The following is a 15,222-nucleotide window of genomic DNA, read 5'->3' as shown; positions in this document are numbered from 1 at the left end:
TGCCCAGTACATCGTAGTGTCATCCGCGTACATCGTCACATTGGCCTTTTCTAAGACCAATGGCAGATCGTTCGTGAATATAGTATATAGGAGAGGCCCAAGGCAACTCCCTTGAGGAATACCAAACTGTAAGTTTTTCATGTCTGACAATGAACCATTAAAAAACACTCTCTGTGTCCTACTGGACAAATAACTTTTTATCCAGGTAACAGCAGAGTCTTCAAAACCATATGCAATAAGTTTTTCCAATAGCAAACTATGGTCAATCACATCGAATGCTGCACTAAAATCCAATAGAACCGTACCCATCATTTTTTTCCCATCAATGTTTATAAAACAGTCATCTACTAATTGTGTTAATGCTGTGCAGGTAGAGTAGTCTTCCCTGTATGCGTGCTGAAAGTGTGTATTCAACTTGTTCTTAGTGAAGTAGCTCTGTATTTGTTTGAAAACAATTTTTTCCATGATTTTTGCTAGAACAGGCAGAATGCTTACTGGTCGACTATTTGCACCAGTGAGGTTAGCTTTTGCATTTTTAATTAGCGGAATAACTTTAGCTTCCTTCCAACTCTGAGGGCATATGCCCCAGCTTATACTTTGATTGAAGATGTGGGTGATTGCTCCGGCCACCAAATGTGCAGATATTTTGTGCCTGTCTGCTGTCTGATGCGCGAGGGAGTGAGAGAGATCGAGAGGGGGGACAGAGTGAGATGGCAGAGGAGAGTCCGCGCAATTATGCACAATAATAAAACCGGTGAACTTTTTTCCATCAGTCATTGTGCCTGTCTGATGAGCAAGAGAGAGGGAGTGACACAGAGAGAGGGGGGACAGAGATGGCAGAGGAGAGCTTCGCGCAACCGGCGCACTGAATAAGGCCTGGTTTTCAAAAGCGCAAAGCGCTAAATTAACGCCAGGGGGGAAGATATCGTTAGGCCAGTATTTAAGGCCGAAACGCCCATTCTGGCACTGCACCATGCCTGTTTGGCCTAAAGCGCACTTCGGGGCCTAAAGCCATGTTGCTATCTTCCCAAGGCAGGCGCAAGGCACGTTTTTTTGCGTTTAAGGCCAGTTTTTGCGCCTAAGGCCTGTGGGAGAATAGGGCCCAATGTTTCTGTCTACAAGCAGTACTCACAATGTTGAAGTCATTGATCATTTCCTCCATCTCGGTGCTGGTGTTGAGCTTGTCCACCAGCTACAAACACAAGAACCAAACAATTAGATACATTCATAAACGTCACCAATGTAACTTATTCCTCCAGCTTTGCTTACAGTAGACTCCTACACATCCTTCTTACACATTTTCCATTTCAAAATTCCATATTTTTCCATAGTCAAATTTCCAGACTTCTCTGCAGATTTTTCAGACCATATTTGACATCAGAATACAGCTATTTATTACGTAAATAAATGGTTTTAAAATCCAACTGTTAACATGTATGATACTTACATTCGGACTTTATGTTGCTAAATAAGTGGCAGATTGTAGCTAGGTACTGTAGTTCAGTGGTTCTCTCAAATGGTGGGTCATGACCCAAAGTGGGCCCCGGGGCCGTTTTGAGTGGGTCGCAGAAAAGAAAAAGTTTTATGACTCCTTGAGCATGCCGGCGTCCATGGCCGACATAGGCCATTTTTCACAGCAACCCTTTTGAGGTGGTAAAGCAGGAAGCAAAGCAGGTATAACCAGTAACATTAATGAGGGCCCTGACATTGGAACATGGAAATTATTATTACATTATTTTAGCTATTTCTATTGCTTGTATGAGTTGTTGGGTCGTTTTTATCATTTTATCGTGGGTTGTTTTATCGTCTTTTATCGTTTATTTATTTTCTATACCACTGAAAGGAGTTAAAATTTCGTTGTACAGCTGTTCAATGACAATAAAGGCATTTGATTTGATGGCGATGATTTTTTTTTTGCACTCATTAATTCACTCTGAATATCATGTCATCAGCTAAATGCATGAAGTGTTCTTACTATTAGTCCAGTGGTTCTCAAACTTTTTACCTTGAAGGACCCCTAAACTGACAAAAATTGGACTACAGAAAGCTTTTTGCTTTTAGATCTTTTTTTTTATAGAAAGTATGAAACCCATGACCAAATTAACCATTGTGTATGGCATTATATTGTAAATAATAATGATGACAACGATGACGACAATAATAATACTAATACTAATAATAATAAGTATTATTATTATTATTATTATTATCTATACTATAATTCCAGCAGTGTCTGTGTGTCTGTTTGTTTGTCTGTCAGTATGTCAGTATGTCTGGCAAGTGTTTGTGTGTCACAATGTGCCATTCCAGGAGTGTCTGTATGTCTGTGTCATGCCCATGACATCATCAGTGATGTCATAAGATGATTTTGGTCAATAATGATTTCACTGATCACATCACTGATGCTGTATGGATGGGGGGTGAATGAGGAGAGCATGATGGGAAGGCGAACAGGTAGATGTACCCATGTGGGGGGGGGGGGGGGGGGTGCAGAATCTTCAGCTGGGTAGATGTACCCATGGGGGGGGGGGGGGGGGGGGTGAGTGGGAAGAAAGGGAGGGAGGGAACGGGCACGACGGGTATTGCACTAGTAATAATAATAATAATAATAATAATAATAATAATAATAATAATAATAATAATAATAATAATAATACCATTTTGCTGGAGAGCCCCTCAAGAGAGTGAACCACTGTATTAGTGGACCTGAACCTTATTGTACAGTGGCTACTTGTTGTTGTTAGAAACTCTAAATGAGAGCATCAGTTAGAAATGACACATGAGAAAGCTGTTTACCATGTTATAGTCGGCAAGCTGGCCTTGCAGAGCCTTAATCTGCCCAGCCAGGCCCTCCGCTCTGCAGGGGACACAAGACAACGAAGGCTGGGTCATTTCATCAGTTATTCTGCACAACATGTCAGTGCATCAACCACCTTTCTAAAGCCAATTTGGAGATACCCTGTCTGCACTGGTGACCTGTGACATGCTATTAATGCTAAGCCTCAATCAATCGGGTGGTGTGATGATCATATCTTAGTGCAGATTGGTTTCCGACAAGTGGTTTTGAATCTCTACTATGTTTCTTGTTGGCAAAAGACGGCGATGAACAGAGCAAACAGTGTTTCTCTTGTTGAGCTATGAATCTCATTTCTCACAGTTCTCAACAATCTAATTCCTTCACTGTTTGCGAAAGAGAGGTGAATAACTTAAAGCAGTGGTTCCCAACCTTTTTACACCAAGTACCACCTGAGAAAGTAGTTGGCTCTCCAAGTACCACCATATGACCGACGTTAAAATACAGTCTATTCAGCCAGGCCCGTAGCCAGAGTTTGAGAAATACCGAGGTCATTTTAGCGCGGCGTGGGGGGACCAGGGGGGGCTGTGCACCCCCGGATAGAAAATTTTGTCCATTTTAAAGTAAAATGCTTCAATCTGGTGCACTTTGAGAGCAAAATGAAGAGGCTAGATCTATAAAGAACTACATACATCATGTTAGATTAATATCCTCTTTACTGTGCTGTTGCTTTAAAATGATACAAAAAATAAATGTCTCCCCATATGATATAATTTATATTCTGCATACAGGTCACATGGCAGAATACTGCTCAATTAAATACAATGGCCCATCTACACAAACATCACTTACAGGGGAGTTACTTACCCATTCACTTCAATAGAACTGTCCCCAAAGTCTAGCCCCAATCTAGCCTCAATGCAAAATCTGAATGTTGTGAGTTATCTCTCTTCTATAGCACACAGAGAGGAAGCAAATTGTTGCATTTCCGATCAACTGTCGCATTAAAACATCAATGACAGATTAATAGATCTGGGGACCAGGGCTATTTAAAAAAAAAAAAAAAAAAAGAATTTGGTGTGGAAAATACCGAGGTCATGACCTCGGTGTCCTCAATGGTAGCTACGGGCCTGTATTCAGCTATGCACAGTTCACGCAGGAGGCAAATTTATTCCAACCTGCAGCCTATGTGCAACCTGCAGCAGCTGCACTTGTGCTGGGTTGACTGCTGCCTTCACCTCCTTGTGCTTCATCGTTGCTGCTCTCCTCTACTACAGCTCTTTTACGATTCCCTCCCGTTTTGATCCACTTCATAATTTAAACATTGGGATTCCAGGGATCAAGTACCACCAGCAGGGGGGGCGCAAGTACCACCTACCTTGAGAAACACTGCCAATAATATTAATAATTATTATTATTATTTCACTTTCACATGTTTGAAAACTACTACTAATGACCACCATGGATTTTGCACAAAAACTAAAAAAAAAAAAAAAAAAAAAAAAAAATTTTTTTTTTTTTTTTTGAATTTTCACAGAGCCTTCCAAGTACCACCAGCAGGGGTCGCAAGTACCACCTACGGTACGCGTACCACCGGTTGGGAACCACTGACTTAAAGGATAATTCTGCTTTTTTACAACCTGGACCTTACTTTCAGCTTGGTTTATTTTGTGCTGGTCACCCAGAAAATACATTTCTGAAAATGATTCAGTTTAGAGCTACAACGCGCCACGCAGCGGCCGGGAGCAGAGGCCGATATGGCATGTGCTATCTGTGCATTTATGTCCTGTAAATAGCTTATTTTCTGCCACGCAGTGGCTCATATTGTTATTATATGATATTGGCATAAATGTGACCCACCCTATTTACCTCTCTCATCCAGCTGTTTGCTAGTTTCCACATCCAAGTGTAACCAAGTCCCATGAGAGTCTCACATCAGTTTAGAGATGAGAGTTCATCTGCAGTGGATCAAGCTGCCATGTTTGGCGTGGAATAAACAGCGTAGGATGGCTGGATATTTATCTGATTTTGAGAATGTGGATGATGCATTTGGATTCGATGGCTGCCCGTATTTATTTGAGCAGGTCTAACGTTATATTGATTACAAACTGAAGAGCGGGTGCAACAGGAGCTTCTATCTCTGTCAATGTGACGGACAGCAGACAGAGACAGGGTGAACACTAGGGATGTTCATCAATTATCGAAAATCGATAATTGATCGTTAAGGAATTGAATCGATCATGTGGAATTTTTATCGATTATTGTTATTATAAAAAAAAAGAAAAAGAAAAAAAAAGAAATTGTGGACTAGGTTTGGGTGGAATTCGTTCCTCCTCGCCCCACTCCATTGCACAGCCGACTAACGTGAGGTGGAGCTTCATATAGTCTCTAGTTTTCTGGCTGGGCACGGGCCTTTGTGCCAACAAAACTGTTTTAAACATGGGGAATTCACACCGGCATGCGCCGGGGACAGCAGAGTGTTGGAGAGGAGACACATTGAAATAAAGAGTTAATAACGTTGTCTTTCGTATTTTCTGCCATAGGCATTCATTTTGTTTAAAATATATATATATATATATATATAATTATTATTATTAATATGATCGATAATCGATAATTGATCGTTAATTTTCCCGATTTTCGATTATGGAAACTTTTCAAAATGAACATCCCTAGTGAACACGCTGCAGCAGGGTAAATACAGTGTTCATTTTCTCATTGCCTCTATGATATAATAAGGATATGAGCCGGTGCGTGGCAGAAAATGAGCTTTTTATAGGACGTAAATGCACGGATAACACATGCCCTATCGACCACTGCTCCAGGCCGTTGCGCGACTCATTCTAGCTCTAATCTAATAAATAAGGTCCAGGTTGTGAAAAAAAAAACTCCTTTAACTCATTGAGTGCCAGCCACTTTTGGAGAACGGACGCTCCCAGTGCCAGAGTTTCAGAGCGTTTTCAGTGATTTCTCGAGGCCCACAGAATATTGTGTGATATTACTATGTAAACACTGAACACGCACAAAGAACGATGAGACTCTATTCTATCATCTGCAAAAAAAAGTTTATTGATCCCATTTTCCGTTCTTTAGTTATGAGCCGGAGAAGATAGCTTGATTCATCCAAAAAAAGCAATTTTTTTCTAGAAGCTGAGATAATTGGCCTTTTGTGAAATTAATCATTTCAAGCACATCACTGACTCTGAAGCTAATCTTTTCTAATGTAGTCACACCTCAAAAATAATTTCCTTCAATAAAACAGTTTAGGCCAGGGAATTTTGTTTGGCAGAATAATATTTTTAGCTACAACCAGCAGCGCTGGCCCCTGCGTGCGCTGCTGGTTGCAGCTTCTTGCTGGTTTTGATTTGCTGCTGGTGGGTATCGGATATTCTGGCTTGCGTTTGTCAATCCTGTCCTGCTGCCTGGGTCTGTCTGGGTGTTGCGTGCTGCTCTGCGTGCCCCCCCCCCCCCCCCCCCCGCCCCGCCCCGCCCCGCCTCGCCTCAACTGCACACTCCTCCTCCTGTCTGTGGTGGCTCTCTGCTGAGTTTGCTGTGCGCACAGTAAAGGGTGCGGAACAGCCAGGCTTTTTTACAGCGTTCCGCGTGTGTTTGTCACCGGCAACGATGCTTCCAGTTGAGAATAATAACAACTCCACGGTGTGGATGTGCAGATGTGCTGTCGCAACCGACACGGAGCGGCTCAATTGTGGGAGCAGATTGGCTGCTGCAGGCACAGCTGCAGTAACGTGCTTCAGCATATCGATGCATACGGATGCGATGCGATTTCCGTTTCCATAACGACTTCTTCTTTGTTTTTTCCTTGCCTTTCTGTTATGTGGAGAGCACTGTCGCCACCTAAGGGTTCTGTAAAATAGGTTAGACACATCCAATAGCTATAATATTTGTACATCAGAGGCAGAAGGCTTTGATCGACGCCCCACCGTCAAAAAACGCAATTGACGAACATGTCCGTCCTTGGCACTCTACGTTACTATTTGAAATGACGAACATGTCCGTCCTTGGCATTCAATGAGTTAAACTCATTGGTTCATTTGCTCTACCTATGTGATTCCAAATAGAATGCCATAAGTCTCGCCCTCTTCCGTGTTCGCCATGGGGCCTAGGGAGTGAAATTCACCATTCATTTTTCAATTGACATTTCTTAAAGTATTGAGAGTTTTAGTTGGACAAACCAAACGATTCAGCTACAAGATGAATCACGAGAGACCATCGAACATTTGACTCGGACCAAAACAACAAAAATTGTCAGAGTGAAATGTTCTCCACTTTACTTCCCAACTCTGCTTCACCTAAATATGCGTAACTCTATATATGTAAAAAATAAACCTTTATGGCAAAAAATGGCAGTTGTTCCTATTCCTCACCTCTTTTCATAGGACAGATAGACAGAGTTCTCCTGGTTGAAGTTGTCGATCTCTTTGTGCATTTTGCTGTTTTCTGTGGTCAACTCGTTGATTTTACTCCTAACAACAAAAACAGCAAGAAGATTCACTTTTAAACAGTGAGAGGGGCCTGCATGGAAGAGGTATGACCGGGGGAACAAAGTGTCAAATAGGCATACTGTATACTGTATAACCCAACTGCAAGTCAAACTTTGAAAGAGCATTATGTGTGATATATATATATATATATATATATATATATATATATATATATATATATATATATATATATATTAGGGCTGTCAGCGTTAACACGTTAATCGCGCGTTAATGCGGGCCCATCATAACGCGTTTCTTTTTTTTTATCGCGTTAATCGCATACCGCTATTTTGTCCCTTCGTCGCACCCGTACTTGTAGTCAAGCCGTTCGGTTTCCTGTCTCCTGCTTATGCAGGCAGGCATGGAAAAGAACGACAGCAATACGCTTCTAAATGGCTCGTTTTACTTTTAAAAACTCCCCAAATGGCACAGTGGACAAGTCGAGAGCCGTAGTTTGCACCTTGTGTAAAACAGAATTAAAATATCACCGAAGTACATCGAGTTTGAGGCATTTTGGGTTTTGACTGCTCAACAGCACCACCGCCGGAAGTATCGGTTCTAGATATATTTTGTAGATATTGTTACCTCCTGTTCTATCTACACGGCTCTGCTGTCTACATTCCACTTCTATTGAACTGAAAATAAATCTAAAATTCAAGATCACAAAGTAGATGTATTTGCATTAATTTGATTCCCAATCACGACACACTGGTAAGAATGATTAATATCTAATTAAAAATGCTTTGAAATGGTGGTCTCGACCTAGTTTCAAGATGAAGACCAGACATGCTGGCGCGCACCACGCGTAATCCTAGTGTGACGAGCACAAGTGTAATCCCAGCGTGATGTCCGCGTGACGCACTTGCCTATATGACGCCGATAATGTCGTCAGTGCCGAGGCTATGACGTAGCAGTATTTATAGCCATGCTCGGTGGGTCATCGTTCTCTTTCCCTGATCTTCTGGTCGCTGTACCCGAGCTGATCGCATCCCATTCTCTGAAAGCTGTGTTTCGAATAGTCGCCATGCTGCCATGCCATCAGAATTAGTTGCCATACCGTCCCATGCCATATATATATGAATATCTGTTCTGATTACGGGGTCCAATTTGATGTGAAATACAATGCTAAGAAGAGTGTTGTTATGATCTGTAGAACGAAAGAGGACCGGGATCTTGCTTTTCCTGTTTTTCTTTTGTCTGAGCATGCTCTATGTGTCTGTGTCAAAACCAAATATCTGGGCCACTTCATCACTGACCATATGGGTGATGATGATGATATGTATAGACAGCAACGTGTGTTATACATTCAGGCTAACATGTTGGTCAGGAAATTCCACTCCTGTTCTGATGATGTTAAGATCACACTCTTTAGGGCTTACTATACCCCTATCTATACTGCCCCCTTGTGGGTAAAGTTTAAGAAGGCGAGCATGCATAAACTTCAGGTTGCCTATTGTAGAACATTTCAATATTGGACAAAATTAAATCGCGAAATCAAAACACAACCCTATGTGAAACATATATGTCATCCTGGGGCTATATATATCCCTCGCAGATTTAACATGATTTAGATAAGTGACAGCGTAACGTGGTTCTACTGTCATGTCCTATACTGTGATGTCCGCGCCAATAAATTGGCCCTACTTCACATTTAGTTTTACAATAAAAACACATTTCTGCAATGACTTTACAGAATGTAGGCTATATTTATGTGCATCATCCTACCTGTGCGGCAGGGGAGAGAAAACGATATCATTCTGGACAAACTTTCACCAATCTAATCTCATCATGACATAGGGATAGGCTATTTTTTTCTAGCCAATGCGTTTAGAACAGTGGTTCTCAACTGGTGTAGCCTCAGGACCCACTATTTTCCTTGTCATGAAGTCGTGACCCAAATTTCAGATTTTTTTTTAAACCACTCAAATTTATTGCACAAAAAATAGCGCATTAATTTAATACACAATGCCTTCATGCACGGTCAAATGAACAAAAAAGTGCAACAGAAGTGCAACTAGGGCTAAAAACCAATTGAAATAAGGCAGACTTGAATTACAGGCCTATATGTTTTTAAATTTAAACAAGTCAAACTGGTCATGCTCAGAAAGTCTTATTTGAACTGTATGAAATATGAAATAAAAGGCAGACTTATCTTGAATTACATGCCTATATGTTTTTAAACAAGTTAATAATAATAATAATAATAATAATAATAATAATAATAATAATAATAATAATAATAATAATAATAATAATAATAATAATAATAAAACAAGTTAACCTGGTCATGCTAATCCAGTTTCAATAGTCTGAATTTAACTAATATTAAATAAAAAGGCAGACTTTTCTTGAATCACAGGCAGGCTATATGCTTTTTAGTTAAACTGGTCGTAACTTTTAATTAAACTGGGGCCATGCTAATCCAGTTTCAATCATCTGAATTGAACTAAAATTAAATATGAAATGAAAAGGCAGACTTCTCTTGAATTACAGGCAGAGCATATGCTTCAGCTTGTTAAACAAGTAAAACTGGTCAGGCTAATCCAGTTTCAATAATATGAATTTAACGAAATATGAAAAAAAAAAAAAAAAAAAAAAAAATTGGTCAATGTCCACGACCCAATCAAAACGGCCCCGCGACCCACCTTTGGGTCGCGACCCACCAGTTGAGAAACGCTGGTTTAGAACATTCTTTTCACTTTGATCTTGCTATAGTGTAGCGTATTTACATGCTTGCAGTATTTAAAGTGCAGTTAGATTGGTTTGAGAAGCATAATAATATGGAATAATAGCCTATATATGGAGACAAACGGGATGAAAGGGAGGGGGGGAGCAGAGCGCTTGGCTTTTCTGGCTTTACTGGATTAGCTCCGTGGAATTGGAGCTTAAACGGGACGCTTGTGATTCGTTTACTGCACTTCTCCAATGACCAGATTGTGCATAATTTTACGCTTAAAAGGCGTGGTTATAATGCTTAAGGCCGCCTGTAGCGCCGATACCAAAATATTGAGTGCGCTGGTCCACGGCCACTACTCTGGGCTGCGTCTGGTGTTGGGCGCAGTTCATAGGCCGATGCAACGATAGAGCCCTGCATGTGCATCTTGCTGAAAAAGCCCAGGTGGAGCAGTGCTAGTGACTTGTTCTGTAAGGCGGGGGTGGCCACTTTCCAGGCACTCCTGAGAAATCGGAGGTACAGGTTCATCTGTAGATTGAACGTGTCTCAGAATGCCATTATTAAGTTGCTCACTGATCCTGGGCTAAGCACTGTGAGATACCAGTCACATATCGTCGCTGTCGTTCCAGGACCTCGAATCTCCAAAACAGCAACTTTTCAGGAAGTTAAAAAAAACCTGTTTGCTCTTAAAATACTGAACCAAACGTCGTCAAAGTTGGCACATGTCTTAATTATAGTTAGTTTCCCGCTGAATGTGTCATTACTTTATTAATATCTTACCTGGATAAGCTCAAATGATGTTGTTTATATTATCAGTCCGACTTGGAAGCACTCTCTCCCGGCCAGTCAGGCGGGAGAGAGTCGTATGCTCATGCACGAGCCCCAAGCTCCGGGCCGCGGGGGCGCACGCAGCAGCAGTGCTCTGAGCCTCTCATGGCCGAGGCGGGGGCTTGGGCATGGGGTGAGAACAGTCTGACATAACATAGCGTTAACATTACTTTATTCTCTTCAGAAACCACTCCGATTTGCATGTTAAAACAAGTTTGCAGCCTAGGAATAACTGGAAAACATTTTATTGATCTATTAACGTCAGAGGAAGCCAGGATTGGTCAAAACGATATGAGAAATACACAGCACGTCTGCCGTGTGACTTTTCCGGGTTTATTGTCCTGCATGGGGGGGTACAGACGGAGGTAGGGGACGAATTTCGAGGTTTGACTGACAGATTGAGGGCGAATGGCGTTACGAGATTTACTCACAAGCTCGTTTGAATGCTTTTCCATTGGTTGCATTTGGTAAAAACCACACAGAGACGTGAAGGGTGACCAATGGCACTGATTTATGACAAAAAGTAAAAAAGTGAAAAAAGGGAGATTCGAGGTCCTGGCACAACAGCGACGATATGTGGAAATTCTGGTATGATTCTCTTTTATAATGTTTTTTGTTCTTTTATTGTGCTCTTACGTGCTTTTTGTACTGTAATTGTGTATGTGACATCTATGGACCAAGTGTCTGTCAATAAAGGTTTGATTGATTGATTGATTGATTGATTGATTGATTGATATATATATATATATATATATATATATATATATGTATATATATATATATATATATATGTATACAGTATATATGTATATCGCATATATATGTGTATGTTATATGATTATATGATATATGATTAACTATAGTTAATCGCGATTAATCACATCTTTGTATCGCATGTTTAAAATGCCATTATTTTGCATTTCAAAGCATTTTTAATTCGATATTAATAATTCTTACCAGTGTGTCGTGATTGGGAATCAAATGAATGCAAATAAATACTACTTTGTACTTTGTGATCTTGAGACGCGCGTGGGACAGAGTGCAGGGGACAGAGCACGTCGTGTTGTTATTGACCAGCTCCTGGAGAGCACGGACTTTCTTTGTTTACAAGAGACTTTCTTAGCCAAACAAGACTTGGATAAACCTAATTCTGTCCACAATGATTTTCATGGGGCAGGAGAGTCCACAACGGACCTAAGTACGGGAGTAGTGCATGGCAGAATACCCGGCGGTGTGGCCATCCTGTGGCGCAAAAACTATGACCCACTGATCACTGTTATCCGGCTTGAGGTGGACTGGTGTATAGCAATTAAAGTCGTACATAACATGAATGTTTTTATTATCTTAAATGTATACACCCCATACGATTGTCACAGAAATGAGGAGGAATACCTAGATAGATTAGCGTTTATAGGCTCATTCATTGAGGAAAGTGCATATACAAACATATACGTAATGGGTGACATGAACGCTGATATTTCAGATGAAAAGTCTTTCAACAAAACTCTTTTTGGTCAGCACTTAATACAGTTTTGTCAAGATAGCAAGCTGGCTCTCTCCAGCAAAATACTCTTGCCTGTAGACAGTTACACGTACATTAGCGAAGCATGGCACACGACGTCCTGGCTTGATCACATTATGTGTACCGCATACCGCATGTACCATGTAGTTAATCCAGGAACCTACTCGAGTCTGTAACACAGCTAGCAGCACAATTGACTTGGTATTGGTTTCGGACAGAGAGACAATATCCCAGAGTGGAGTTTTGGTGTATGGCATCAGTGATCATTTTATGACCTACTGCACTAGAAGGCTGCAAAAAATAACTTTCAATTGTCACAAATCAATTAAAGCCAGATCCCTTAAGCATTATTCTGCAGCCAAACTCAGGGAGAAAGTTTTAATGTTTGACTGGTCCCCTGTTTTAGACTCTATTGATATTAACCTGGCCTGGGGCAACTTTAAACGGTTGTTTCTTTCTGTAATTGACTCGGTTGCTCCAGCAAGGTCAGTTAGAATTAAACAAAGGTCGAATCCTTGGTTCAACCAAGACATATTTGATGCAATCAGTGCAAGGGATAAAGCCCTGTCTAGATTTAAACAATCAGGTGACCAGGCTGACTTCTTGCAATTTAAGTCATGTAGGAATGAGGCCCAACATAAAGTTAGGGAGGCCAAAAAAAATCACTTCTCTGACAAAATAAATGAAAATAGGGATAATCCTCAAATGCTGTGGAAAGCCCTGAAAAATCTGGGCTGCACGACAAAGCCCGATAGAGATTCGAAGCCATCTATTACTCTATCAATCGATGGTAAAAATGTGAATAATAAGGATACGATTGCCAACCATTTTAATTCATATTTTTCTTCGATTGCCCATAAGCTTGTGGAGAGTCTGCCTCCTTGTCTAGGAACCTATGGACAGACTTATATTCAAGATTTTTATAAACAATTAGGTGTTTCTCCAAATAGTTCTCTTTTAATCTAGTGTCAGTGGAAAAAATAAAAAACATGTTGGAGGCTCTTAACTCATTGAGTGCCAGCCACTTTTGGAAAACGGATGCTCCCAGTGCCAGCCCTTTCAGAGCATTTTCAGTGATTTCTCGAGGCCCACAGAATATTGTGTGATATTACTGTGTAAACACCGAACACGCCCAAAGAACGATGAGACTCTATTGTATCATCAGCAAAAAAAAGTTTATTGATATCATTTTCCGTTCTTTAGTTATCAGCCGGAGAAGATAGGTTGTTTTCACCAAAAACAGACGTTTCAAACTAGAAGCTGAGATAATTAGCCTTTTGTGAAATGAAGCATTTCAAGCACATCACTGACTCTGAAGCTAATATTTTCTGATGTAGTGACACCTCAAAAATAATTTCCTTCAATAAAACAGCGAAAACAAAGGAATTTTGTTTGGCAAAATAATATTTTTTAGCTGCAACCAGCAGCGCTGGCCCCTGCGTGCGCAGACCCTACACCTTCTTGCTGGTCTTGATTTACTGCTGGTGGGAATCAGATATTCTAGCTTGTGTTTGGCAATCTGTCCATCGAGCCTGCTGTCACAAGACCAACACTGTTGTATGCTGCCCTGCGTGCCCCACCCCCCTCAACTGCACACCCCTCCTCCGTGGGAGTGTCTCTGGTGGCTCTCTGCTGCGTTTGCTCTGCACTGAAAAGTGCGCTACACCCAGCTTTTTCACAGCGTTCCGCCATTTTTGTCGCCGGCTTCCAGCTGAGAATAATGTAACTTTTCAGAAAGACGCTGGTGTCGGCAACTAATCATGTGGAGGGGCTATCGCAGCGGAGATGGGGGGGCTCAATTGTGGCAGCAGCTTGGCTGCTGTTCACAGGCACAGCTAACGTTATGCTTCATGCATATCGATGCATACCGATGCGGTTTCCGTTTCCCCATGACTTCTTCTCTGTTTTTTCCTCATCTTTCTCTAATCTGGAGAGCACTGTCGCCACCTAATGGGTCCGTAAAATAGCTTATACATATTCGACATCTCCCATATTTTTACAGGAGATGCATCAGGCTTTGATCCACGTCCCACCGTCAAAAAACGCAATTGATGACTTTAGTCGTCATTGGCACTCTACGTTACTATTTGAATTGACGACGATAGTCGTCATTGGCACTCAATGAGTTAACACATTCACTGCCAGCCGTTTTTTCAATACTGTAGGTAGGTTCTGCCAAGGTTTTTCTTTGAGGATTCTGGCTCATCTTTCAAGAGCCGAGGATTCTTTTCTGCTAAGATTTTGTGAACACAAATGATCTCAAAAGAACTAATAGAATGTGTGCTTTCTCTGTCTAAAAGAGTTAGTTTGTAGAGTTAGTAGTTATGTAGGCATTAGCAGTAGAATACAGCATGGTTTCAGCGTCTGAAAATTTATTCTGAGATAAATGGCTTTTTGTGAAATTCGATAGAACAGTCACTTTAACCATTTATTTTTGGCGTAAGACGTCAGACATCTAAACAATAGTTTTGAACAGTAATTTCCTCCATAGCAGCAGGAAACCCCCCTCTCCTTCAAACTCCTCCCTCCGTGGGTGTGTCTCTTGTGGCTTTGCAGCGTTTGTCACAAGCGAGGCTCTGCCTGTCTGTGCTGCCTGGCTGCTGGCGGCTGCTCTTTGGGTGAGACTGCATGAGTCGTTTCGGTTGTTGAGCTCAGCTGCAATGAAGCTGCGTGCGATTGTGGGCTTTCTGCGCGTGTTTCAAAGTGTGTTGCACGCATAATCTATTATGCAAATTTGCAATCCCCCACCGCCAGCTCCCAGCGCGATAATGCGCGAAAGCGAAAGCGTTTTCGCCAATCCATTTTACAGTATGAGAGAATGGTTTCCTCGCGCGTTCCCCTGCAGTTTTGGCTCAGCTTTTTCTAGTCTGGAGAGCACTGTCGCCACTTAGTGGGTCGGTGG

At 41.4% G+C, this 15,222-nt stretch overlaps 1 protein-coding gene across 1 annotated transcript in view; it reads right to left on the bottom strand.

Moving 5' to 3' along the window:
- ift74 (intraflagellar transport 74) overlaps positions 1-15,222 on the bottom strand; it is a 114,743-nt gene that overhangs the window by 69,229 nt on the left and 30,292 nt on the right. The window contains exons 5-7 of the mRNA XM_083657613.1: positions 7,180-7,278; positions 2,797-2,857; positions 1,133-1,192 (exon numbers count right to left, since the gene is read on the bottom strand). Of these exons, the coding sequence (XP_083513739.1) occupies positions 1,133-1,192; positions 2,797-2,857; positions 7,180-7,278 (220 nt within the window). The remainder of the gene's footprint in view (positions 1-1,132; positions 1,193-2,796; positions 2,858-7,179; positions 7,279-15,222) is intronic.

Source organism: Poromitra crassiceps (assembly GCF_964638095.1).
Source record: "Poromitra crassiceps genome assembly, chromosome: 2".
NCBI classification, from domain to species: domain Eukaryota; kingdom Metazoa; phylum Chordata; class Actinopteri; order Beryciformes; family Melamphaidae; genus Poromitra; species Poromitra crassiceps.
The sequence above is the reverse complement of the archived record's forward strand: the minus strand, read 5'-3'. Positions and strand labels throughout refer to the sequence as shown.